The sequence below is a fragment of the Coregonus lavaretus genome (genome assembly GCF_964263955.1).
Source record: "Coregonus lavaretus genome assembly, chromosome: 1".
Classification (NCBI taxonomy): domain Eukaryota; kingdom Metazoa; phylum Chordata; class Actinopteri; order Salmoniformes; family Salmonidae; genus Coregonus; species Coregonus lavaretus.
Window position 1 is genome coordinate 39,244,430 of NC_139988.1, and position 27,788 is coordinate 39,272,217.

The window sequence follows — 27,788 nt, forward strand, 5'->3', positions numbered from 1 at the left end:
ATGAAGAATGTGAAGGCAGACGCACTGTCCCGGCTGTATGATACAGAGGAGAGGCCCAGAGACAATCCCCCCATACTGCCAGACTCATGCATTGTGGCGCCTGTAGTATGGGCGATGGACGCGGATATAGCGCAGGCATTACGCACAGATCCATCTCCACCGCAGTGTCCAGCTGGGCTGCAGTACGTGCCTGCGCTTAACCGTGATCGTCTGATCTACTGGGCACACACGTCACCCTCCTCTAGTCACCCAGGTATCGGTCGTACAGTGCGCTGCCTGACCGAAAAGTACTGGTGGCCTACCTTGGCTAAGGACGTGAGGGTGTATGTTTCCTCCTGCTCAGTGTGGACCACTTTTCGAATGCCTGCCGCCTCCTTCCTCTGCCCGGTCTCCACACGGCTCTGCAAACTGAGGAGGCCCTGTTTACACACGTCTTCCGGCACTACGGGGTACCAGAGGATATAGTGTCTGACCGAGGTCCCCAGTTCACGTCAAAAGTCTGGAAGGCGTTCATGGAACGTCTGGGAGTCTCAGTCAGCCTGACCTCTGGGTTCCACCCTGAGAGTAATGGGCAGGTGGAACGGATAAATCAGGATGTGGGTAGGTTCCTGAGATCCTATTGCCAGGACTGTCCGGGGGAGTGGCCGGTGTTCCTGCCATGGGCAGAATATGCCCAGAACACTCTCCGCCACTCCTTTACGAACCTAACGCCATTTCAGTGTGTTTTAGGTTATCAACCGGTTCTGGCACCGTGGCACCAGAGCCAGACCGAAGCTCCTGGGGTGGATGACTGGTTTCGGCACGTGGAAGAGACGTGGAACGCTGCCCATGTTCACCTCCAACGCGCTGTGCGTCGTCAGAAGGCCAACACTGACCGTCAACGCAGTGAGGCCCCCGTCTTTGTACCGGTGGATCGGGTCTGGCTCTCGACCCGGAATCTGCCCCTCCGCCTGCCCTGCCGGAAGCTGAGCCCGCGGTTTGTAGGGCCGTTCAAAGTCCTGAGGAGAATCAACGAGGTCACATATAGGTGATTACTCCCCCCTGATTACCGTATTAAACCCTCATTTCATGTGTCTCTCCTCAGGCCGGTGGTGGTTGGTCCGCTCCAGGAGTCTGAGGTGCGGGAGGTCCCTCCACCTCCTTTGGACATCGAGGGGGCGCCGGCGTACTCTGTCCGATCCATACTGGATTCGAGGCGCCGGGTGGGGGGCCTTCAGTACCTCGTGGAGTGGGAAGGGTACGGTCCGGAGGAATGGTGCTGGGTCCCAGTGAGGGATATCCTCGATCCCTCTCTGTTGAGGGACTTCCATCGTTGCCATTCGACTCGTCCTGCTCCGTGTCCTCCTGGCTGTCCCCGAGGCCGGTGTCGGTGCGCTGCTGGAGCTGCGCGTCAAGGGGGAGGCGGGGGGGGGGTACTCTCACGAATTCAGCCAAGGCTGCCCCTCAGCGTTCATCGTCACCGGCTTACTAGCCACTACCGCTCCATTTATCATCACTCCATTTGTCTTGTCTTGTCAATCACACACGACTGGTACTCATTCCCTCAGTAGTCTGTGTATAAGTGTTCCCTCTGCCCCCTTGTCCTTTGTGAGTGATTGTTCATTCTGAGAGTGAGTAGCTCGGTTGAGCTACTCTTTCCTTGTATGTAGCCAAGGTGGATTTTTCCCTTGTGCTAGTTTTGTTTTGACGCTTGCTGCGCTTTATTCATGTACACTGAATAAACTCTGGATTTCGGTGTTTTAACTCCTGCGCCTGACTCCGTCATTCACACCTCATCACAATAGTACCCTTTAATGGTTCAAACAGCTGACCAATCAGCCTGTTACCAGTGCTTGGCAAACTTTGGGAAAAAATCAGTTTGACCAAATACAAAGTTATTTTACAGAAAACAAATGAACAAGAGACTTTCAGCATGCTTATAGGAAAGGGCACTCAACACGCTCGGCACTGACACAAATGACTGATGATTGGCTGAAAGAAATTGATAGTAAGAAGATTGGGGAAGCTGTTTTGTTAGACTTCAGTGGAGCTTTTGATATTATTGATCAGGGCAATCCCAGTTTTCCAACGGTGCAGATTTATTTAGGCTCTACAGTACCGGTGGAAAGGCAACAACGAAATGAATGCTTAGTAGCGAGTTAACTGCTACAAGTTCTGTTTTGAATTGGTGATCTAGTTAGTCTTTCATTATTTTATACCTGCTGCTGAAATGTCACGCTCTCTCTCTTTGGGCAACGGCCCATTCACAGTGACACACACGCAGCACCACATACATACACTTAAGGGTCATTCCGATAATGGCTGATATGTCATTTTTTAATTGATTGATCATATTTAAAAGTGTGCTTTCATGAATTACATTAACAACAATTATGAAACTAATTTCCATGACTGTTATTTTTTTTTGTCATTTTAACCCTGTCGTTGCAAGTGTGGGCAAGGATGGGAGGTTGGGACAAGCTTGGCTTGGGTGGTGTAAAGGGGGAAGGAAAACTGGGAGGGGGAGGTGGAGAGGGATAAACTGTGCTTGGGATTTTTTATTTTTTATTTTTATTTATTAGGATCCCCATTAGCCGACGCCAATGGTGACAACTAGTCTTACTGGGGTCCGACAAATAACGAAAAATATATTTCAGACAAAATCATGGGCATTAATATGGAGTTGGTTCCCCCTTTGCTGCTATAACAGCCTCCACTCTTCTGGGAAGGCTTTCCACTAGAAGTTGGAACATTGCTGCAGGGACTTGCTTCCCGCACTGAGTTCACAAACATTGCCTGAAACGGACCAAGTGTGAAAACACCATCCAGAATGCCACCTTTATAGCCATCCGCCCAGCGGACAAGGGAGGCGCTGTTACTGCACAATACTACACTGTCTATAAGACTGAGGTACTCAGGCAACTGAATGATCAGATGTTCTATAAGAGACTCACTACAAACCACACAAAACAGCTTTTGGCTGTAATTGACTGTCACTGAGGGCATGCACAATGGTGATATCACCAAAAGAGAACACAGATTATTAGTGCATAGAAACAGCACCACGCCAGTAATCTGTACTGTTTAATTATCTCATATAATCTGTGCACACCTAAGAATTTTTTTGCGCTGTAGGTGGCTTTTGACTCCTGGTAGCTTGAAATATTTAAAATAGCCTTATCGGTCTGTGTCAGCCTGCGCAGAATAGTAAGGTAGTTATTATAATGATATTATTATTATTATTATTATTATTATTATTATTACTACTACTACTACTATTACTGCATGAGGCTATAAAACTGCCACAGCAAGTTGATCCCTGCAATGCAAGGATTTATTTTGCAACCAGTCTGCCAAATCCATCCATTACGCACTGTTCTCCGTCTCGATCACAGCTTCTCGAGGATGCTTTCAATTCAATACTCTTTGCTTTGCATTATCATCAAATTAATAGGTTGTTGTCATCGGTGCTATTGAAAATCGGATAGATTCCTTATGTTGTTTATATTACGGCGATATTCCCACTAAAATTCCTTTATGTAATTAAGCTTTTACATTTAATATTTTTCTGTCTTTATAATAATAATAACATTAATAATAATAATACATTTGTAGAGTGCATTTTTCACGCTCAATGTGAAGCTTGTTGGTTCTTGCTTCTGTGCGCAAATCATTTGACCGCTGCAGTTTGAGATTATTTATTCCATTTTATTTATGAAAAGAAACTGATACTGGCCTTTATTATTGACAATTTATTTATTATATTTTAGCTTCATTAAATTTATTCATATTATGGTGTTTCTATTCCAAGAAAAACAAAGATTCATTTTACAGTAGGATATATATTTCCTACCTAAAACATTTGTTAAAATATTTGAAGTCCTTCAAAATATAAACTACATACTGTATCCTAATGTTAGAAAGTATAATATAAACTAGAGATAAGCTACTGTGGGTGGGGTAGGCTAAATCATTACAACAGAATAGGCCTAATTAAAAGAATAGTGATAAAGGAAACAAATTACGCTCTTCTCCTCGCTCCACACTTGCCCAATTACATGATCTGGCATTCAAAAGCAGCCCTGCTTTAGACTATCAAAGAACTACCCATTAATAATCATATCAATTGATGGAATCAGTGAATGGCTGCAGCAACCATTACACTGTCTGACAAGCTGCATAACAAATGAGAACTTATTAGATAAAATAAGAATTAAGTCGTTCAAATTAGATACTATGTCATTAAAATGAGATACTAAGTCGTTCAAACAAGATTTTTAAAATTGCCTTGGGCTTCAGTGCTTCCGTAGGACATCCATTCCATTTAGATACAGTTTTTTTTTTTCAGTTCTCAAGTCAAAAGATTTAAGCAAATGATCCCAATTCTAGTAGTAGCAGCTTGTGACTAGTTCATGTTGAAGAAGCCTAGGCTAGATCAAATGGCTTTATACATGACCTCAGACCTTGCTGACCTGTTGTTATTGTCTTCTGTGGAATTCATAACATTGTTCGACAGGCTTAAATGCTCTTTGTATCCATAGAGACAGTTGTTTTTTCCTGTAGTCAACCCTCCAGTCAGAAATTGGAAGAACACTCATTTAGAACGTTTGAAGCTTTAACAGCATGTTTGTGTTTGTGTGTGTGTGCACAAGTTTTACACTTCAAGAGCATTGATAAGAGGGAGTAGGCCTACTTAAACATTGCTTTTAAAATGGAAACATCTTTCTTTAGGGACAAATTTGAGCAAATTTAAAAATTGCGATTATTCATGATTAGGTGTGATTAATGACAATTAATTATTTTTATTGTTTGATATACCTAATTATAATAGATCACCATATATATTGTGCAACTCAAAAGTAGTGGGAATTAGAGTAGGCCTATATGATAGAGCAAACATTACTATGGTTAACTCTAAAGTGCTTGTCTATTTCTGACAAATTATTTATTACAGCTTTTTGTCTCACTATGTTAATGTAAATACACATTCCTAATCAACATTTTGGGTAGTGGAATGAGTTTTATTTCTCTCCACCGTGTGCTGCTGTTTCACAGATAGTGTAAACATCATCTGCTTCTATTCAAACATTTTGCAGGTGGTTACCACGGACAATCAGTCATATCATCCCTGTTCTTCTTGACTCTGGCTGTCACGCCATGCACCTCCGCCTAATCCATCACACACAGACTCAGGTGTCACCTCCTCTCTTTTTGTAGAAAAAAATGAATCCTGTTTGACTGCGTCATCCATCCATACAGAGCAAACAGTGTCAACCACCCCCCTCTGTGTGGTTTGGCTGATGATTTAGAGAGAAGGATACCTTGTTATGTCCTCCCTCATATATCAATCAACTAACTATTGGTAACTGATCCTGTCTTGTGTTGAAAAATGTGGAAGATTGTCCAAAATTGTTATTAACAATTGCTGAAGATTGAAGCAGCAATGCATCTCTTTTACTCTGCACCATTGTTTCTATACTTCTCAACACTTTTCAGTACTTCTCTTTCTCGCTCCCTCTCCTGTCCATCCATTCTCCACTTCAGCTCTCCTATCATTGCCTTTCTCACCAGTTAAACTTCATATGAACCAATTCTGCTCTGACTTTCGTCAACAGTGACAGTAGCTGGTCGTGGTGGCTGATGAATGAGACATGAGACCTCCCTGCTGCCTCCATGTCCTAGTTAGCGCTGAGGCCCAGGGGGCTGAGAACTGACAGAGACAACCCCTCCTTTCCTTATGCCAGCATGTCTGGCTCAAAGGCATCAGAGGGACCAGGGAAACACACAGGCGGAGAACACAAGGCCTGGAGTTTACCTGGCTAAAACGGTTGCTTACGCCCTGTCACAACACATCACACTCACAATGTCATGCTGCATGGGGCATCTGAAACAGTGTGGAACTTTATAGCTTGTCACTTACGGAGGCAGAAGCATTAGCAGGAGGTGGTGCTATTCAGAGTTATTGTAATATATTACATATTATAAACTGGGTAGTTTGGGTCCTGGATGCTGATTGCTGATCAGACAATTTACCATGGGTATGATGCAAAAATACTTGTTTACTGTTCTATTTATGTTGGTTACCAGTTTATAATAGCAATAAGGCACCTTGGGGGTTTGTGGTATATGGCCAATATACCACAGCTAAGGGCTGTGTTGTGCCTAAGAACAGTCCTTAGCCGTGGTATATTGGCCAATACACCACACCCCCTCATGCCTTAATGCTTAAATTAATAGTGTACTGCTGATTGAGAGTTAACTATAAGTATTTTTAAGTGGATAATTTCATCTCCCACTCTCCTAATTAGAAGGTCAATCAAATAATATGGAATGTTTGTGTAAATAGCCAATTACTGTATTTTGGTTTTAAGTCAAATTAGTTCAGCATTGCACCCTCTCCTTTTTTCTCTTCCAAGTCTAACATGTTGTGTATTCCAAGTTGTATAATAAAATACATTGCCAGCATCAAACAAGGCTGATTCAAAAATAGTTTGCCTTTGTCGTTCCCTCCTCAAGGTGATCACAGCAGCATCATGTGCACTTTACTTTCAGAGACAACCTCGAGGAGGGAAAGAAAGAGGGGATGGCATTTCAAAGAACTCTGGTACAGCCCGTCTTATTCATTAATATAGTGTATGAGGAGGGATAACTCTGCAATATGCCACACCGTGTCAACCATTCAGGAAGTGAAGAAGAAATTATCATGGCATTAGCTCATACAGTACAATGCACAGTCTGATGCTATTAAAGCTAATGACTTGGTGGTGACACTCTTTCATAATTGACTGAAACAAAAAGGAATGTGTTGGCGTGCTGCAAAATAAATAACATTCATTTTATATATTTTACCACTTCCTCTAAGAGTTGTGAGCAGCCTAAACAGGAAGATTCTATGAGATACATTAATAAATCATTTTCACAATATGAATACAAGATCAATATATGCATCATGATTTGGATGTCGGAGCAAAGTTACGAAATAAGGACTTGTCATTCATATAATGATGATCAGCCCATTTCTGCACCTTGTCAATGTTTATATCAATCTAGTATAACACGTCAATATTCATATGGTCCTTTGAGTGTGTGTGTGTGTGTGTGTGTGTGTGTGTGTTTGTGGGTGAGTGTTTGTTTGTTTGTTTGTCCACACACAATGTCATGGTCAAAACAGATTCAATGATTGTAAAGATGGGGAGAGGTCTGTCCGTAGTAAAGAGATGCTCCGCTTTTTTGACACCACATTCCACAAAGCAAGTCCTGCAGGCTCTAGTTTTATCTTATGTTGATTTTTGTCCAGTCATATGGTCAAGCGCTGCAAAGAAAGACCTAGTTAAGCTGCAGCGGGCCCAGAACAGAGCGGCACGTCTTGCTCTTCATTGTAGTGAGAGGACTAATATTACTATGCATGCCAGTCTCTCTTGGATAAGAGTTGAGATAAGACTGAATGCATCACTTCTTGTTTTTATAAGAAACATGAATGTGTTGGAAATTCCAAATTGTTTGCAAAGTCAACTTACACACAGCACTGACAAACACAGACTTACCCCACCAGATATGCCACCAAGGGTCTTTTCACAGTCCCCAGGTCCAGAACAAATTAGTATTATACAGAGCCATGAGTGCATGGAACCCCCCTCCATCTGATATAGCGCAAGTGAACAGCAAACCTGGTTTAAAAAAACAAATAAAGCAACACCTCACGGCAAACCACCTCACGGCACAACACCTCTCCCCCATTTGACCTACTTGTTGTGTGTATGTACTGACATGTACAGTGGCTTGCGAAAGTATTCAACCCCCTTGGCATTTTTCCTATTTTGTTGCCTTACAACCTGGAATTAAAATTGATTTTTGGGGGGTTTGTATAATTTGATTTACACAACATGCTTACCACTTTGAAGATGCAAAATATTTTTTTGGGTGAAACAAACAAGAAATAAGACAAAGAAACGTCCATAACTATTCACCCCCCCACAAAGTCAATACTTTGTAGAGCCACATTTTGCAGCAACTACAGCTGCAAGTCTCTTGGAGTATGTTCTTAAAAGCTTAGCACACCTAGCCACTGGGATTTTTGCCCATTCATCAAGGCAAAACTGCTCCAGCTCCTTCAAGTTGGATGGGTTCCGCTGGTGTACAGCAATTTTTAAGTCATACACAGATTCTCAATTGGATTGAGGTCTGGGCTTTGACTAGGCCATTCCAATACATTTAAATTTTTCCTCTTAAACTACTCGAGTGTTGCTTTAGCAGTATGCTTAGGGTCATTGTCCTGCTGGAAGGTGAACCCCCGTCCCTGTCTCAAAAGACTGAAACAGGTTTCCCTCAATAATTTCCCTGTATTTAGCACCATCCATCATTCCTTCAATTCTGACCAATTTCCTAGTCCCTGCCGATGAAAAACATTCCCACAGCATGATGCTGCCACCACCATGCTTCACTGTGGGGATGGTGTTCTCAGGGTGATGAGAGGTGTTGGGTTTGCGCCAGACATAGCGTTTTCCTTGATGGCCAAAAAGCTCAATTTTAGTCTCATCTGACCAGAGTACCTTCTTCCATATGTTTGGGGAGTCTCCCACATGCCTTTTGGTGAACACCAAACTAATTTTTTCTTTAAGCAATGGCTTTTTTCTGGTCACTCTTCCGTAAAGCCCAGCTCTGTGGAGTGTACGGCTTAAAGTGGTCCTATGGACAGATACTCCAATCTCCGCTGTGGAGCTTTGCAGGTTGAAGTGGAAGGTTGTGCTTTGTCTGCCTCTGTTTGTTGAATTATCATGGTCTGTGGGACAAAACAATCACATAGATATGGAGTAATTTTAGGGGCATGTAGGTCATCATTCTGTAGCTGTAAGAATTCAGCTGAGTGTGGTGGTGTGTTTGTTGACAGGTATGACATAAAAACCACTATTTTCTGTTTCTTTCGGGTTTTTTTATTGGCTCTTTATTTTATGTTTTTTGCTGGGAAAGTTGTGAGATGGGTTTCAGTTCACCACTTCCTTTTCTCTTGAGGTATTTTTCTTTTTGTTTCTTAAGATACTCCTGGTATCTTATAGGATCTTGTTTGATTTTGTTTATTTACTGTATGTCCTTGTCCTCTCCTTGGTTGATTTATAGAAAAATAAAAAATAAAAGTTTAAGTCAGTAATAACCATATTAAGTCACAGAAATTCCCTCAATCATCCTAACATAATACAAAATGTAATGGTCTTATTTAGCAAATAAGTGTTCCATTTCAACTTAACCATTATCATATATGTAATTTGTGTGTCTTTTCAGGTCTTAAGGTAAGTAAAAATGTATGAACTAATACATTTAGTCATTACCACCACATTCCGTCCTTACCATCACAGTTCATTATGTGGTGGTAATGACGTGTGGTGGGAATGACATTTTTACAGTATTTGGTCATAAATAGCAGGGATTCTAGCATGCAAACTACAGTTGAACAGCTAGCATACAATGTTTCCTAAATACACATAATTAAAATATAATTTAAAAAAAATCTAACATAATTTGATGAAATTATAGCCTATTTGGTAATGATATACAATACAAATATTATCTTCTCAAGTCATATTTACCTATTTTTTCTCTATAATTTCCCAGCATCAAAATTTGAATCTCCCTCCATGACATCCTTGTGCTCCACTGTCACTATTCATATCCATGGTAACCAAGTACACAAACAATTGAAAATTTGCTTGTCGTGGTGCTAATGACACAATACTTAGAGACGACTGTACTTTGTGTAACAAAAAGTAACAAACGGCTTATGCACATCTAATATGTATATACAGTGGGGGAAAAAAAGTATTTAGTCAGCCACCAATTGTGCAAGTTCTCCCACTTAAAAAGATGAGAGAGGCCTGTAATTTTCATCACATGTACACATCAACTATGACAGACAAAATGAGAAAAAAAATTCTCCAGAAAATCACATTGTAGGATTTTTTATGAATTTATTTGCAAATTATGGTGGAAAATAAGTATTTGGTCAATAACAAAAGTTTCTCAATACTTTGTTATATACCCTTTGTTGGCAATGACACAGGTCAAACGTTTTCTGTAAGTCTTCACAAGGTTTTCACACACTGTTGCTGGTATTTTGGCCCATTCCTCCATGCAGATCTCCTCTAGAGCAGTGATGTTTTGGGGCTGTCGCTGGGCAACACGGACTTTCAACTCCCTCCAAAGATTTTCTATGGGGTTGAGATCTCGAGACTGGCTAGGCCACTCCAGGACCTTGAAATGCTTCTTACGAAGCCACTCCTTCGTTGCCCGGGCGGTGTGTTTGGGATCATTGTCATGCTTAAAGACCCAGCCACGTTTCATCTTCAATGCCCTTGCTGATGGAAGGAGGTTTTCACTCAAAATCTCACGATACATGGCCCCATTCATTCTTTCCTTTACACGGATCAGTCGTCCTGGTCCCTTTGCAGAAAAACAGCCCCAAAGCATGATGTTTCCACCCCCATGCTTCACAGTAGGTATGGTGTTCTTTGGATGCAACTCAGCATTCTTTGTCCTCCAAACACGACGAGTTGAGTTTTTGCCAAAAAGTTATATTTTGGTTTCATCTGACCATATGACATTCTCCCAATCCTCTTCTGGATCGTCTAAATGCACTCTAGCAAACTTCAGACGGGCCTGGACATGTACTGGCTTAAGCAGGGGGACACGTCTGGCACTGCAGGATTTGAGTCCCTGGCGGCGTAGTGTGTTACTGATGGTAGGCTTTGTTACTTTGGTCCCAGCTCTCTGCAGGTCATTCACTAGGTCCCCCCGTATGGTTCTGGAATTTTTGCTCACCGTTCTTGTGATCATTTTGACCCCACGGGGTGAGATCTTGCGTGGAGCCCCAGATCGAGGGAGATTATCAGTGGTCTTGTATGTCTTCCATTTCCTAATACTTGCTCCCACAATTGATTTCGTCAAACCAAGCTGCTTACCTATTGCAGATTCAGTCTTCCCAGCCTGGTGCAGGTCTACAATTTTGTTTCTGGTGTCCTTTGACAGCACTTTGGTCTTGGCCATAGTGGAGTTTGGAGTGTGACTGTTTGAGGTTGTGGACAGGTGTCTTTTATACTGATAACAAGTTCAAACAGGTGCCATTAATACAGGTAACGAGTGGAGGACAGAGGAGCCTCTTAAAGAAGAAGTTACAGGTCTGTGAGAGCCAGAAATCTTGCTTGTTTGTAGGTGACCAAATACTTATTTTCCACCATAATTTGCAAATAAATTCATAAAAAATCCTACAATGTGATTTTCTGGATTTTTTTTCTCATTTTGTCTGTCATAGTTGACGTGTACCTATGATGAAAATTACAGGCCTCTCTCATCTTTTTAAGTGGGAGAACTTGGACAATTGGTGGCTGACTAAATACTTTTTTCCCCACTGTAGTTTCCATAAAAATTTTTAAACAGGTGCATTAAATATTTTCTAATTATCAAGACTATTGTAAGTGTAATACATAGCAGCAGAATGTCATAAATGTAATGTTATTTTAGTCTCTACTTAACGGATGTGGAAAAAACTAACCCTGAGACACAAAAAGGCCTGTATTTGCTAAAATCTTTTTTTTTTTGCATTTTAGTCATTTAGCAGACGCTCTTATCCAGAGCGACTTACAGTTAGTGAGTGCATACATTTTCATACTGGCCCCCCATGGGAATCGAACCCACAACCCTGGCGTTGCAAACGCCATGCTGTACCAACTGAGCTAATCACCCTTACATATGATTTTCTTGCAGCTTCACGTGTAGTTACAGGAATAATAGTCTAGATAGGCACAATGAGACCATAACTCCTAGCAACAACAAAACATCTACATGTCATTCAAAATATGGACACTGCATGTTTCTTAGTCATGCCTAGTAGCCAGGTCTGTTTGTGCTTTAGTCAACTTCTCTATCATGTATTGCCATGCTAATCATTCCAGAAGAATGAAAAAGATAAACAACAGCTTTCTATATTTCTTATAGTTTATATAGTAATTTAATACAATATTATAATACAATGGGTTCTATCAAAAAAATCATTGATAATAATAATAAACAATAATGAAATCATTATAATCAGGAAATTCTTCAAGCTGTGTGTGTGTGTGTGTGTGTGTGTGTGAAAACTAGACATCACATGCTTGCTTCCTCTGTCCTTGTTTACTCCACTCCTATCCTTGAAAGTGCATTGGAGCCCGAAGGTGGAACCTTCCCTTCAATGTGCTTTGAGAGGAGGTGAGGAATGGAGGAAACAAGTGGAGAATCTCAATTGCATTTCCTTCATTCCTCACGTCCTCTCCCTCGCCTCCTTCTCAAAACCCATTGGATAAGAAGGTGAGGGGGGGGGGGGGACCTCTGACCTTCTCATGCAATGGGTTTTGAGAAGGAGACAAGGAGAGAGGATGCAACGAATCAAGGAAATGCAATTGAGATTCTCCAAGGGCAGAGGAAGCAAGTATTTGACAGCTATTAACATTTTTTGATAGTGCCAGACTGACTGACTGACTGAGCTACCATAATACCCATGGCCTGTCCAGAAACAACCCATAGGTCCTACTGCCCAGAGTCTAGAGACTAGGCATTGATGGGTGGTGACATGGTGAGAGCTCCACCTTAACCTCTGATAGGCTTGATGGAATTTTGGCGGTATTGCTTCCACCTGTCCAATTCTCTCAGATCTCCACAAGTGGCTAGGGGTTGTTTCTAGACAGGACCCCACAACCCTTCGGGTGTGTGGTGGACCTACAGCACGACACTTGAGGCACTGGTTGGATGTTTAATTCCATTGCTATACACACACAGATTTGCACAGATGTAAGCTGGACACAGCCACAGCACCCTATCAGGCTGATCAGACAGGTCTGGGTAGCTGGAGACCTGCTGTAAAACAGTGAAAGGACATATTTACATGTCTGCTATTCACACCCTTGCTTCATTCTAGCTAGTTAGATGTGCAACCACTGACAAACTATAGCTAGGGCATACAGTATCTCTAGTCTAGCAATAGATACTGTTGTTTTGGCTGTATAGCATCATTTAATAAGATTTTATAGGTAGCTAGGATATACCAGTCAGCTAATCATTTACAGTAATAACAGTTGATTAAGTCAATACACACTAAATAGTATGCAGAAATCTTACCTTATCTTGGCACTGTGGCACGGCATGGGCAGACATTAGTCAATTAATTAATGGATAATAGATTAACAGAATGGAGTTAGAAGGGTGACAAACTACTTTGAAAGGACAGGAAGTGTTGGCTGTGCACTTGCCCAGGCATTCCACATTTAACCGCACCCATATTTGAACATTGAAATATGAAGTCGTTTTTTGGCTTTATATGCAAAAACTCAGAAAAAAAACAATCAAAACGTACACGGACCGTAATCTTACCTTATGAATCTTGATTTAATGTTGTCCATGAAGTAGGCAAATTATATAGACACCAAAATGTTCTGTCAGTCCTGGAGATCAACATTAATTCCCGCAATTTGGCTGTTGTTAAATCGTGTGCAGTATCACACAAGCTCTTTATCACTTGACTGTCATTCATAAAATCCTTTCCTGAATCAGCTGATGTTGTGCGATAATATCCCCACATACTGTAACTAAACAGCTATCAAACGCGCATCAAACAACTATTATGCGTAATTATTGAAGAACCATGTCAATGACAGTATCGGTTTTTGTTTTATTAATCATATTATAATTACTCTTTCTGTTTGAAGCATTGGATTTTGCAATCACATACATTATTTGGATATGTGTACCCATGAAAACTGTTTTCACACCGTAACATAGGGAGATACGAAATGTTACGAGGCTACAGTACACTTCCAAGATCTCCATACAAAAAAAGAGTCCAACAGAAACATCCAGGAATTTCACAGGACCAAGGTCAACGTGTAATTCAATTGTTAAATGCTTAGTATATGATATAACAACAAACAGTATCATAAATGTAAGGAAAGCAAGGTAGTGTTTTATCTCACATGATTTTTGCCAAATCTGTGAAGACTTAGAAAGGGTTTAAACATACTGTAGGTTTTAATTCAAATCATGAATTATATTGAATGTATCTATGTTCCCTTCCCCCTTTATACTGTATCTTAATGTATTCACATGGATTTTTTTTTGCAAATGATTATTAATGACTTTGTAATAGCACCAAACATTTGTTCACTAAAAGAAATGCTCACTGGTACCCTAGTTTATAGAAAGACCCATGTGTCTGTGTGAGCGTGCATGTGTGCGTTTGTGTGTATGTGTGTGTGTGTGTGTGTGTATGTTCACTGTGGTTGTTGGTTAGGTCAACTTAAAAGTGTACTCTGGAAGCACATAAATGCTTATAAAAAGACATCAATGTACGGTAGGAACATGCTTTTGCCCATTAGCATTGGGACATCAGCAGACTTATGGTCCTTCTCCCCAAATCAGCCTAAATCACTGCAAAGGTACCCAGCTGCTCTCAGGCATGGCATGGAGCACAGTGTTTGGTATTCACAAAGTGCTTGGCAATTATTGATGTTAAAGTCCATTTGGAAGACCATTTAGGCAATGTCAGATCAACAAAGAACAGGTAAAAAAAACAGCTTTGGCTTCCAAAGTCCTGTGAATGCAATAACTAATAATGATTTGGTCAATAATGTATAAAAGCCCTCAGACATAAGCAAAGTGGCATGGTGTGAGAGCTTTTATACTGTATACTCCGTCTATACATACATTGGCAGCTAATGCAACTGCAATGAAGCAACCTGAAAAAATGTGATGTATAAATATAGTAATGCAGTGTTGATCTCACCTCATTGGCATAAACCCAATGACTGTCCTTGGATGCCAGGTTAGTTTCCACAGCCTGTATAGAGATAGAAAGGGGGGAGAGAGAAGGAAATGAGTATAAAGAAAATGTTCTGTGTTTCCTATAACAACATAAGTTGTCCTCTGTAGCTCAGCTGGTAGAGCACAGCGCTTGTAACGCCAAGGTAGTGGGTTTGATCCCCGGGACCACCCATACACCCCAAAAAAAATTATGCACGCATGACTGTAAGTCACTTTGGATAAAAGCGTCTGCTAAATGGTAGTGAGTCCAAACTCAAGTACACAGGCTTGAATGTTTCACCATAGCCATTGGAAGTAGGGGTGCTGAGGGTGCTGCAGCACCCCCTGAAAAATCAGAATACATAATTAAAGTATATATATATATACATACACTACCATTCAAAAGTTTGGGGTAACTTAGAGTCCTTGTCTTTAAAAGAAAAGCACTTTTTTTGGCCATTCAAATTTACGTCATTTTTACGTAATTTTTTTTTAGCAGACGCTCTTATCCAGAGCGACTTACAGTTAGTGCATACATTATTTATTTTTTCAAATTGGCCCCCCGTGGGAATCGAAACCACAACCCTGGCGTTGCAAACGCCATGCTCTACCAACTGAGCTACCTCCCTGCCGGCCATTCCCTCCCCTACCCTGGACGACGCTGGGCCAATTGTGCGCCGCCCCATTGGTCTCCCGGTTGTGGCCTGGCTACAGCAGAGCCTGGATTCAATCCAGGATCTCTAGTGGCAGAGCTAGCACTGCGATGCATTGCCTTAGACCACTGCACCACTCGGGAGGTCAATATATAAATAACATCAAATTGATCAGAAATACAGTGTGGAGTGTCCTCTGTAGCTCAATTGGTAGAGCATGGCGCTTGTAACGCCAGGGTAGTGGGTTTGATCCCCGGGACCACCCATACGTAAAAACGTATGCACACATGACTGTAAGTCGCTTTGGATAAAAGCGTCTTCTAAATGTCATATTATTAATGTTGTAAATGGCTATTGTAGCTGGAAACGGCTGATTTTTAATAGAATATCTACATAGGCGTACAGAGGCCCATTATCAGCAACCATCAGTCCTGTGTTACAATGGCACGTTGTGTTTGCTAATCTAAATAGATCACTGACTGTGTCACCAGCAAAGCACCCCCACACCATCACACCTCCTCCTCCATGCTTCACGGTGGGAACCACACATGCGGAGATCATCCATTCACCTTCTCTGAGTCATGATTCCATATGTGTTATTTCATAGTTTTGATGTCTTCACTATTATTCTACAATGTAGAAAATAGTAAAAATAAAGAAAAACCATTGAATGAGTAGGTGTGTCCAAACCTTTGACTGGTAGTGTACATGTTTTTGTTGTTGTTGTTGAATAAAATATTGTTTTCACAAAAGTAGTGTACTGGGCCTTTAATAGTCCTGTGTTAGCGGACCAATATAGCCCATGCAGCGCGGGCTATAATAAGTAAGTGCTCCATCTTAATGGCTAAGAAAGGCACAGTATAGCTCTTCCACATATCACATGACTATTCACGCATGACATCTCTTATGGTTACCATATCTATGCTTGTCCTCATCTGTAAATTGTTGTCATTAGCTTCCAAAATCTCCCTCTTGCCACACTAAATTTAGATTGATAGCCCCATATCATCCTTACTTACAGTATAACTGCAAAGCCTTCACCATTTTACCTAACAACAGCGTGCTCATCAATAATAGCACCCAGCACAGCATGAAAGCTGCCGATCGATCTTCTAACCTTGGAAGAGTCATGATTTGATTTTAATGCCCCTCATTTCCAGCTTGGTCTCATTGAATATTGCAGAGGCCCCTGAACACAAGACTAATATTTACCTCCACGGTTGAATGGACCAATTCTTACTCACTCTGAAATTATAGGGGCCATATGCCATCCAACCACACTTGCATTCAAACAGATAGCCCGTCGCTATCGTTAGAGACACAGAAATATAGGAAACAGCTGCTGAACTTAGTGACCCGCTACAGATTTATTCAGCAATGTAAAAACAATGTGTCACTGGATCATATCCTGGGGCTGAGAGCTGGAGACAAATAATATCCTACCAAGATGTAGGCAACAGGGTCTATAGTAGTGGGTACTGCAATGAAAACAGGGTCTTGTAGCCAAGGAGAAAGAGCAGGGGAGCTCCATTGCACTGTAGGTATCCGGTAGCTTATTAGCAGGTGAAATCCCTGGTGTTTCTGGGCTTGTTGGTTGTTAGATAAGCATCAGCCTTTGTTGCTCCAGGAATTTGACGTCATCAAGTCAAATGGATAATGAGGTTCAGGAACCATTTTTAGACAAATTGTCTGTGTGGGTGTTACAGCTGTTTGTCTATAGTACTTAAACTATTAATCAAACATCATGTGATTTGTTCCATCAACTCGTGACCTACAGTACACGTCTCAGCAACACCTCTTGCCAGAAACTTTTTTTGTTTTTTTCACTTGAAGAGATAATGCAAAATTAAGCTTTGGAGAGAAATATGATTATGGCCTAGAAATCAGACTCAGGAGATGCTGTAATGTTTATGTAACTCAATCTCACAGTTAGATCTAGTGCGATCTAGAATAAGAGAAGTGAGGCGCCCTGAGGCATGTCTCTAGAGTTAGTCAACAAAGATAATTATATAATATAGATCTCTATGACTTTAAAAATGTAAAGTCTGAGGTCTCAACAAAGCAAACATTTCTTGATGGATATGTTCAGAGTTGGATGGGTACTCCCATTTGCCTATGGGCTATTCAATATCAATTTGATGTCTTTATGCAATAATGCACTGAGATTAACTCCTGAAGGATGTAGAGTGAAGCTACTACATTATACATGAAGCTTCTTGATGTTGAATATAAGGGTAAGGAATCATCAACTGTGTCTATATTCACTATGCAATGGCTAACAATTCTGATATTTTGACACTAATTGGACTTTTGACCAATAATTTAGGAAAATATCAGAATTGGGCTGCCTATGTAGCCAATATACTGTACATTCTAAACACATTTCTCTATGTCTTGTGGATCCCTTGTTTGAGTATTAAAACAAAGACATGCAAGCTTGTTTGTCTTATCTTTAAAACAGAATCACTCAGGCTCTCACTGTTTTAGATTTTTGGTCAACAAGTGCAAAAAGTAATTATGCCTACAAATTAAAGTTATTCCCTGCATCCCATGGTTGAGATCAAACAAAACACTCACTTTTCATTTAGTGTCAGAGCAGATGCATTTTAGCAGCAATGTTTCGGTCCTTAGGCCTAGTTTTTCAAAAGTTTTCCCTCCTGATTGTCAGGACAGATGCTGGGAGACGAGAATCAGGTACAGGGAGTGAACATTTAATATAAACAGACATGAAACAAAACACAGACAGCGTCTGGACAGGGGAAACATAACGACATTAATGCTGACACAGGGATCACAACTGAGGAACAGAGAATTAGGGGAGGTAATTAAACAGTGATGAAGTCCAGGTGAGTCCAATGAAGCGCAGATGCGCGTAACGATGGTGACAGGTGTGCATAATGATGGGCAGCCTGGCGCCCTTGAGAGCCAGGGAAGGGGAGCAGGGGCAGGCGTGACAGTACCCTAACCCCCCCCCCCCCCAGGGCTAGCCTGACAGGCCGGCTGAGGCATGGGAGCCTCACGAGCCAGCCGAGGCATGGGAGCCTGATGAGCCATCTGAGACTTGGGAGCCTGACGAGCCGGTTGAGGCGTGGAAGCCTGATGAGCGGGAGCAGGCATGACACTGATGTTCTATTCATTCTATTTCTATGCATTTAATCCTATCCGATAGCCGAAATCCGGATAGATAACTTTAGAATAACTGGGCCCTGAGCTTCTCAAGCTGCATGTCAAGAGCAGTGAGAATGTTTATTTTTCTTTGTTTCACACATTTAGACAAGCACAGGTGCCCTTATTATTGACAATTAGCTAGATTTATTTAATTGACAATTAAAATATGTTTTAATTTCCAATCATTTGGGAAGTAACATGAGGTGTGAGCTTGTTTTGGTTCCCCATATCTCACCTATGTTTTCAACTGAACTGTTCTAGAACCTCTTAGCTCAAGTTGGAGACCATAACACTTTATTCCAGAAATATAACAATAACCATAGTAATTATCTTCATTAATAGATTTATTGAATGACCTTTAAATGCTCCAGCCAGGGAGGTTATTGTTATATTCCTGTAATATTCTTGGAATAAAGGGTTATGGTCAACCCCTTGAGCTAAGTTACACCCTGGCCTTGAGAGGCCTTTTGTCTTTGTCAGGAGAGGGACACCGAAGGCGCCGGCCGAGGAGGAAGCCTGAGAGGCAGCCCCAAGAAAATGTTTTGGGGGGGCTAAAGGGGTGGTCGGGGAGTGAGAGAGAAGAGCCCCGACCACTGCACCCGGTGGGTTTCCAGTTTGAGTCCCTACGACCATGGGAACAGGAATAGGAACAGTTGTATACTGAGGAGTCGGAGGATGACGACGACGACTATGAGTTTCTGTTCCCTAACTCGTGGGGGCTCCCGGAGGAGTCTTCACTGGAGGAGGATTGGGCACGGAGAGTAAAGGACTGGTACAGTCGTAGACCTACAGCGCCGGTTCCCAGTCCGGAACACCTCGTGCCTGCTTCTTGCACCAAGCCAGTGGTGCGTGTCCCCAGTCCGGCTCGGCCCATTCCTGCTTCTCGCACCAGACCTGTGGTGCGTGTCCCCAGTCCGGTACGGCCTGTGCCTGCTCCTCGCACCAAACCATTGGTGCGTGTCGCCAGCCCGGTACGCCCCGTACCTGCACCCCGCACCAAGCCAGTGGTGCGTGTTCCCAGTCCAGTACGGCCCGTCCCTGCTTCTCGCACCAAGCCAGTGGTGCGTGCTCCCAGTCCGGTAAGATCCGTGCCTGCTCCTCGCACCAAGCCAGTGGTGTGTGTCCCCTGTCCGGCTCGGCCCATTCCTGCTTCTCGCACCAGACCTGTGGTGCGTGTCCCCAGTCCGGTACGGCCAGTGCCTGCTCCTCGCACCAAACCATTGGTGCGTGTCGCCAGCCCGGTACGACCGGTACCTGCTCCCCGCACCAAGCCAGTGGTGCGTGTTCCCAGTCCAGTACGGCCCGTCTCTGCTCCTCGCACCAAACCAGTGGTGCGTGTCGCCAGCCCGGTATGCCCCGTACCTGCTCCCCGCAACAGGCCAGTGGTGCGTGTTCCCAGTCCGGTACGGCCTGTGCCTGCTCCTCGCACCAGACCAGTGGTGCGTGTCCCCAGTCCGGCCTGGCCTGCTCCACCGGTGCCTGATCCGGCTCCGGTCGGTTGCTCCACTCCGGAGCCAGAGCAGTCCACTCCACCGGGATCCAGTCCAATTCCGGTCAGCGGCTCCACTCCGGAGCCAGAGCAGTCCTCTCCACCGGTGCCCAGTCCAGCTCCGGTCAGCGGCTCCACTCCGGAGTCAGAGCAGTCCGCTCCACCGGGGTCCAGTTCAGCTCCGGTCAGCGGCTCCATTCCGGAGCCAGAGGAATCCGCTCCACCGGTGCCTGATCCAGCTCCGGTCAGCTGCTCCACTCCGGAGCTAGAGCAGTCCACTCCACCGGGTTCTAGTCCAGCTCCGGTCAGCTGCTCCACTCCGGAGCCAGAGCAATCCACTCCACCAGTGCCTGATCCAGCTCTGGTCAGCGGATCCATTCCAGAGAAAGAGAAGTCCGCTCCACCGGTGCCTAGTCCAGCTCCGGTCAGCGGCTCCACTCCGGAGTCAGAGCAGTCCGCTCCACCGGGGTCCAGTTCAGCTCCGGTCAGGGGCTCCATTCCGGAGCCAGAGGAATCCGCTCCACCGGTGCCTGATCCAGCTCCGGTCAGCTGCTCCACTCCGGAGCCAGAGCAGTCCGCTCCACCGGGTTCCAGTCCAGCTCCGGTCTGCGGCTCCACTCCGGAGCCAGAGCAAACCACTCTACCGGTGCCTGATCCAGCTCCGGTCAGCGGTTCCATTCCGGAGCCAGTTCAGCTCCGGTCAGCGACTCCACTTCAGACCCAGAAGTCAGCCCCTCTCCAGGGTCGGGGCCTCCCACACCAGGGTCCAGACAGGGCTTGGTGCATCGTGGGGGGATTGCCGATCCAGGCCCAGACGTCAGCCCCTCTCCAGGGTCGGGGTCTCCCACACCAGGGTCCAGACAGGGCTTGGTGCATCGTGGGAGGAAGGAGAGGGGAAGCATCGCGCCAAGGTCCAGACCAGACCAGGGGCGCAACGGGGAGGAAGAGAGGAAGAGGTTGTCACGCCCGGAGCCGGATCCGCCTCCAAGGCTGAAAGCCCACCCGGACCCTCCCCTAATGAGTCAGGATGGTGCGGCCGGAGTATGCACCTTTGGGGGGGGGGTACTATCACGCCCTGGCCTTGAGAGGCCTTTTGTCTTTAGTTGGTTTGGTCAGGGCGTGAGGATCTATGTTAGAATGTCTATGTTTAGGTTCTAGGTATTTCTATGTTTGGCCGGGTGTGATTCCCAATCAGAGACAGCTGTCGCTCGTTGTCTCTGATTGGGGATCATACTTAAGTAGCCTGTTTGCCTACCTTAGTTGTGGGATCTTGTTCCGTGTTAGGCTTGTATGTGTTTAGCCTGAGGACTTCACGTTACGTTGTTTCTTTTTTTGTTTATGTTTATTGAGTTTAATAAACATGTTTGCATACCACGCTGCACCTTGGTCTGACCCGTCTCTCAACAAACGTGACAAGCTAACAGGTATTCCACCTCATTTGGATAATTCAACAGGCAAAATCCATCTTACCCTAGCAACATGTTATACAGTGCATTCGGAAAGTATTCAGACCCCTTGACTTTTGCCACATTTTGTTACGTTACACCCTTATTCTAAAATTGATTACATATTTTTTTCTTCTCATCAATCTACACACAATATCCCTTAATGACAAAACAAAAACGGGTTTTGTATTTTTTTTGCACATTTTTTAAAAATAAAAACAACTGAAATATCACACTTACATAACTATTCAGACCCTTTACATAGTACTTTGTTGAAAAACCTTTGGCAGCGATTACAGCCTCAATTCTTCTTGGGTATGACGCTACAAGCTTGGCACACCTGTATTTGGGGAGTTTCTCCCATTCTTCTCTGCAGATCCTCTCAAACTCTGTCAGGTTGGGCCACTCAAGGACATTCAGAGACTTGTCCCAAAGCCACTCCTGCGTTGTCTTGGCTATGTGCTTAGGGTCGTTGTCCTGTTGGAAGGTGAACCTTCGCCCTAGTCTGAGGACTTGAGCACTCTGGAGTAGGTTTTCATCAAGGATCTCTCTGTACTTTGCTCCGTTCATCTACCCTCAATCCTGACTAGAGCCCCAGTCCCTGCCGCTGATAAACATCCCCACAGAATGATGCTGCCACCACCATGCTTCACCGTAGGGATGGTGTCAGGTTTCCTCCAGACGTGACGCATGACATTCAGGGAATGTTGCTTCTCATGGTCTGAGAGTCTTTTAGATGACTTTTGGCACACTCCAAGCAGGCTGTCATGTGCCTTTTACTGAGGAGTTGCTTCTGTCTGGCCACTCTACCATAAAAGCCTGATTGGTGGAGTGCTGCAGAGATGGTTGTCCTTCTGGAAGGTTTTCCTATCTCCAGAGGAACTCTGGAGCTCTGTCAGAGGACCATCAGGTTCTTGGTCACCTCCCTGACCATCGCCCTTTTCCCCCGATTGCTCAGTTTGGCCGGGCGGCCAGCTCTAGGAAGAGTATTGGTGGTTCCAAACTTCTTCCATTTAAGAATGATGGAGGCCATTGTTTTTTTGGGGACCTTCAATGCTGCAGAAATTGTTTGGTACCCTTCCACAGCTCTGTGCCTCAACAGAATCCTGTCTCGGAGCTCTATGGACAATTCCTTCGACCTCATGGCTTAGTTCTTGTTCTGACATGCACTGTCAAGTGTAGGACCTTATATAGACAGGTGTGTGCCTTTCCAAATCATGTCTAATCAATTGAATATACCACAGGTGGACTCCAATCAAGTTGTAGAAACATCTCAAGGATGATCAATGGAAACAGGATGCACCTGAGCTCAATTTCGAGTCTCATAGCAAAGAATAAGGCTGTAACGTAACAAAATGTGGAAAAGGTCAAGGGGTCTGAATACTTTCCGAATGCACTGTAATGAACACGTTTTTGTGTAATATTGGTAGAAAATAATACTGTACATATCAAAACATTAGGATGCTACAGTGGCTTTGGTATAAAATTAATGGTGCTTCTATGCCATGTGAACAGTGTTGGTGTTACTCCTATCATGCATACTAATAAGGTGTCTGTGCATGACCTGTTTTGCAATGATATGCTGTAACATGACAACATCATCACTACTAGACATGGAACATAGGTCGTTGGCATTTCTACATAGCAACCAGAGGATGTCTCGCTGTGGAATGAGGCCATTCAGTGGTCCGAAGGGTTCAGTAGGGCTTTAGATCAGACAGTCGTTTGAAAGGATGGACAATGATGAGTTGTCAAAGCTCACTTTTTTATTCTGTGCCAGTCTTACAAAGGCACCCAAGCCGTAATGAGGCCCCTCATGAAATACTCACAATGGACTGGACCCTGGCCTTATCACCTACTGTCCCCTGTTGCTGTGGAAACGAGCTCAGACCTGAGCCTACACATCTCTGTTAATATAGAGCTAAACACCTAGGTACCTTAGAGTTTGACCTAAAAATTAACTACAGTCTATGAAACTTCAGAGATATTTTTTAAGCAGTCTATGGTTAATATTATATAAGAGGTCAAATGTAGTAAATACTTTACTGGTCAATTGGTCAGTTAAATATTTGCTGACCATATGTGTTTACCGGTCCTAGGGTACACTATATGGGGTACCCTGTCTTAGATCTAGTCTGAAACCCAGGGATGGGAGTTTCCTCCAGTCAATGAAACACAATAGTGATGAAACATGGTGGCCAAACAGAAGCCCTGTTTTCTCCAATCAACCTGGCCTCAGGGCAATTCATAGCTTATGGGATGTACATTTGAATCCCTCCATTTAGTGTGATATGTTACGTTACATTACAAATGGAATAGTGGTCATACAATATCATACGAATTGGAGGACGTATAGTGTCATACTTCTTACCCGGTCGGACGATATCATATGAACTGGATGACGTAATTATCGTACGTCTTGGAAGATTTATAATATTAGGCTGCTTGCTGCGTCGTCTGAAAATTGATGTTGCTGTTTAAGAGAACTGACAACAAGGGTTAGGAGAATTTACGTAAAAGGTTAGGAGAACTAACGACAAAGGTTCTGAGAATTTACGTAACAGGTTAGGAGAATTAGGTTAAGTTTAGGAAAAGGTTTAGGGGAAGGGTTAGCTAAAATGCTACAGTTGTCCCCAACGTGACTAGGAAGCGCAACCTTTGGATTGCTAGACGACTGCGGTATACGCCCACCCATCCTCCCCGACCAACCTCCCTACTTTAATTTCTGTCTTAAGTAACCACGCACTGTGCACAGATGGCAATTCAACATCTATTCCACGTTGGTTCAACAAAATTCCATTGAAATGACGTGGAAACAATGTTGATTGAACCAATGTGTGCCCAGTCGGCAGACCATTATTGCATTTGTAACGTAACATATTATACTTAATGGAGTCCAGATTGCGCCGCATGCAGTCAGAAAACTGCATCTCAAACAGTGAGGTTTTTACCCTGATAGTTGAGTGTTTGTGGGTAGATGAGCGACTGATATACTGTAGCTGTTTATGCATGCTTCAACATTGGTCTCTGAGTTCAAAACTCATAAAGTGCTTCAGAGTGTGCCTTCTATGCATTCCAGCGCATCATTAGGATCTTTACTGCATAAGAAGACAAGAGAAAGACTGTACATCTAACATAGAGCAGTCCTCTTTGGCAAAACACATTTAATGGTGTAAAGCATGTGCTGCTGTGACTTCAAGCGGAATTGGAACTTGCTAATGTGTAGCAACAAGAATATACAAACGTTGCATTTTAACAAGGAGGTGTCTTCTATGTACAACAATGATCAAATGAAAGTGTCTTGGCACAGTAGGAAGGTAGACATGACTTAAAATGTCAACAAGGTGCCTTTCCGTACAGCTGGAACATAAACTATGCATTGCACCTGCAAGGGGTTTATGTTTTGAATCCATGATGCTACCTCAATTGAATTTTTATTGCATAATTGATGGGTGTAATGCAGATACTTAATGGAGAAGAAACATAATAACACACCAATACCTTGTGTTCATCTGTAATTAGTTTGAAAAGGACATATTGCTACACATAGGGAGGGTAGGTACGAGTGTCACTCAATTTACCAATAACTATGATGCTGATATCACATATAGTGTTTTCAAAACATTTAACTGTAGCTGTGCATTTGGATGATATGGTTGGGTGTTCATTTTTTAATGTTCCTCATAGATTACAAAAGCCTCATCTTTGTGACCAATGAAGTGGTCTTTCAGCAAACCTCAAACAAAAACACTGATTTTGCTCAGTCATTCACAATTCGCAAGAAAAAGTAATCATGGACATTTACTGCCACAACTCTAAAGCAACAACAACAGCAGCTGCAACACAGACAACAGAAAAACAACAGGCTAAAATCAAGTGCTCCACCATCAGTATAAAGAACTGTTGGAGTGCTTTCAGGTGAGGAGATCCTTGGCACTCTCCCGTTTTAATAATAATATACCTAAGAAGCCTCTTAAAAGCTGATGGCAGATAAGCAGTAATTCAAATGCTTTATAGGGATGTAAAGCTATCTAATTGATCAAACTAAGAACAGTATTCAGTGAAGAATGGCATGGGATAGATTTCCAATGGAAACACACTGTATTTTGGCCAAAGAGTTTGCTCTGCAGAAAGTTTAGTAGCTCTGGCATAGCTAGTGAAATAGAAAAGTATTAACTGATACCAATTTAGAGTCTCAACCCACTCCTACAATTAATCAGCATGAAACCGTGCTTCCTTGCCTCGCTTGTTTCGAGGTGGTTGTGTCGGTGAAGATCCAAAAGCGGCAGCATGGGGGAGTATTTCCACTGCAGTGATGTGGGGGTTTCAAGGCCCCCCTGCACTGCTGTGTCATTGTGGAACACTTGTGGCTGTCAAAGCCTATCAATCCCATCATGCATTGGGGACCTGTTCTCACATTGCCTCTGAGGAAATGACACTACCCACCAGGTAGGCACAGGTAGTCCTCTAATCTCTGCTGCAGGCTACGAGCTCACACACTCACACTCTCTCACTGGAGAGACTGCCAAGAGAGGAAAAACAAAACAGCTGAAAAACAGGGCAAAAAAGGGAAGGTGGTATTTAGATGTGACAGCCTTGTCAGGAGGTGATGAGTAGAAAAGTGTCAGACAGACTCCTGGAATCTCTCTCTCTCTCTCTCTCTCTCTCTCTCTCTCTCTCTCTCTCTCTCTCTCTCTCTCTCTCTCTCTCTCTCTCTCTCTCTCTCTCTCTCTCTCTCTCTCTCTCTCTCTCTCTCTCTCTCTCTCTCTCTCTCTCTCTCTCTCTCTCTCTCTCTCTCTCTCTCTCTCTCTCTCTCTCTCTCTCTCTCTCTCCTACTTCAAAATAACCATTAAAGTCAGCAACAACACAAACAAGGACATTTCAAAGTGAGAACACCCAATATTGGTTGAGATAAATGATCAATCAACACAGTGTGGCCTTCAGGTATAGTTGTTCCACTCCCCCGGAGAAGAAATGGTGTTCATTTGGATGTTGGCCTTTGCTACATATGGATGACTTTGTTTAAAAACTAGAGAGGAGGAGGTGATGTAGGAGGGTGGGGGACCAAAGTTGAACCTTAAGCTGAAATGAATTACATACAGTTGAAGTTGGAAGTTGACATATACCTTAGCCAAATACATTTAAACTCAGTTTTTCACAATTCCTGACATTTAATCCTAGTAAAAATTCCCTGTCTTAGGTCAGTTAGGATCACCACTTTATTTTAAGAATGTGAAATGTCAGAATAATAGTAGAGAGAATGATTTATTTCAGCTTTTATTTATTTCATCACATTCCCAGTGGGGCAGAAGTTTACATACACTCAATTAGTATTTGGTAGCATTGCCTTTAAATTGTTTAACTTGGGTCAAACGTTTCGGGTAGCCTTCCACAAGCTTCCCACAATAAGTTTGGTGAATTTTGGCCCATTCCACCTGACAGAGCTGGTGTAACGGCCCTCAAAGAACTTCACTGGACCTTATGCAAACTGGAAACCACATATCCTGAGGCTGCCTTTATTGTAGCCGGGGATTTTAACAAAGCAAATTTGAGGACTAGGCTGCCGAAGTTCTATCAACATATCAACTGTTGTTCTCGCGCTGCTAAAATCCTCGACCATTGCTATTCAAACTTCCGGGATGGTTATAAGGCCCTCCCCCGCCCTCCTTTCGGCAAATCTGACCACGACTCCATTTTGCTTCTCCCTTCCTATAGGCAGAAACTCAAACGGGAAGTACCCGTGCTAAGGACTATTCAACGCTGGTCTGACCAATCGGAATCCACGCTTCAAGATTGTTTTGATCACGCGGACTGGGATATGTTCCGGGTAGCTTCCGAAAATAATTTAGACATATACACTGAAACAGTGACTGAGTTTATCAGGAAGTGTATAGGTGATGTTGTGCCCACTGTGACTATTAAAACCTACCCTAACCAGAAACCGTGGATAGGCGGCAGCATTCGCGCAGATCTGAAAGTGCAAACCACCGCATTCAACCATGGCAAGGTGACTGGGAATATGGCAGAATACAAACAGTGTAGCTACTCACTCCGCAAGGCAATTAAACTGGCAAAACATCAGTATAGAGACAAATTGGAGTCGCAATTCAACTGCTCAGACACGAGACGTATGTGGCAGGGTCTACAGACAATCACGGACTACAAAAAGAAAACCAGCCATGTCGCCGACACCGACGTCTCGCTTCCAGACAAGCTAAACACCTCCTTCGCCCGCTT

At 43.4% G+C, this 27,788-nt stretch overlaps 1 protein-coding gene across 1 annotated transcript in view; it reads right to left on the reverse strand.

Moving 5' to 3' along the window:
• Positions 1 to 27,788, reverse strand: part of LOC311127854 (glutamate receptor ionotropic, delta-1-like) — a 481,343-nt gene that overhangs the window by 103,136 nt on the left and 350,419 nt on the right. Inside the window, exon 5 of the mRNA XM_084159745.1 lies at positions 14,780 to 14,833. Within this exon, the coding sequence (XP_084015871.1) occupies positions 14,780 to 14,833 (54 nt within the window). The remainder of the gene's footprint in view (positions 1 to 14,779; positions 14,834 to 27,788) is intronic.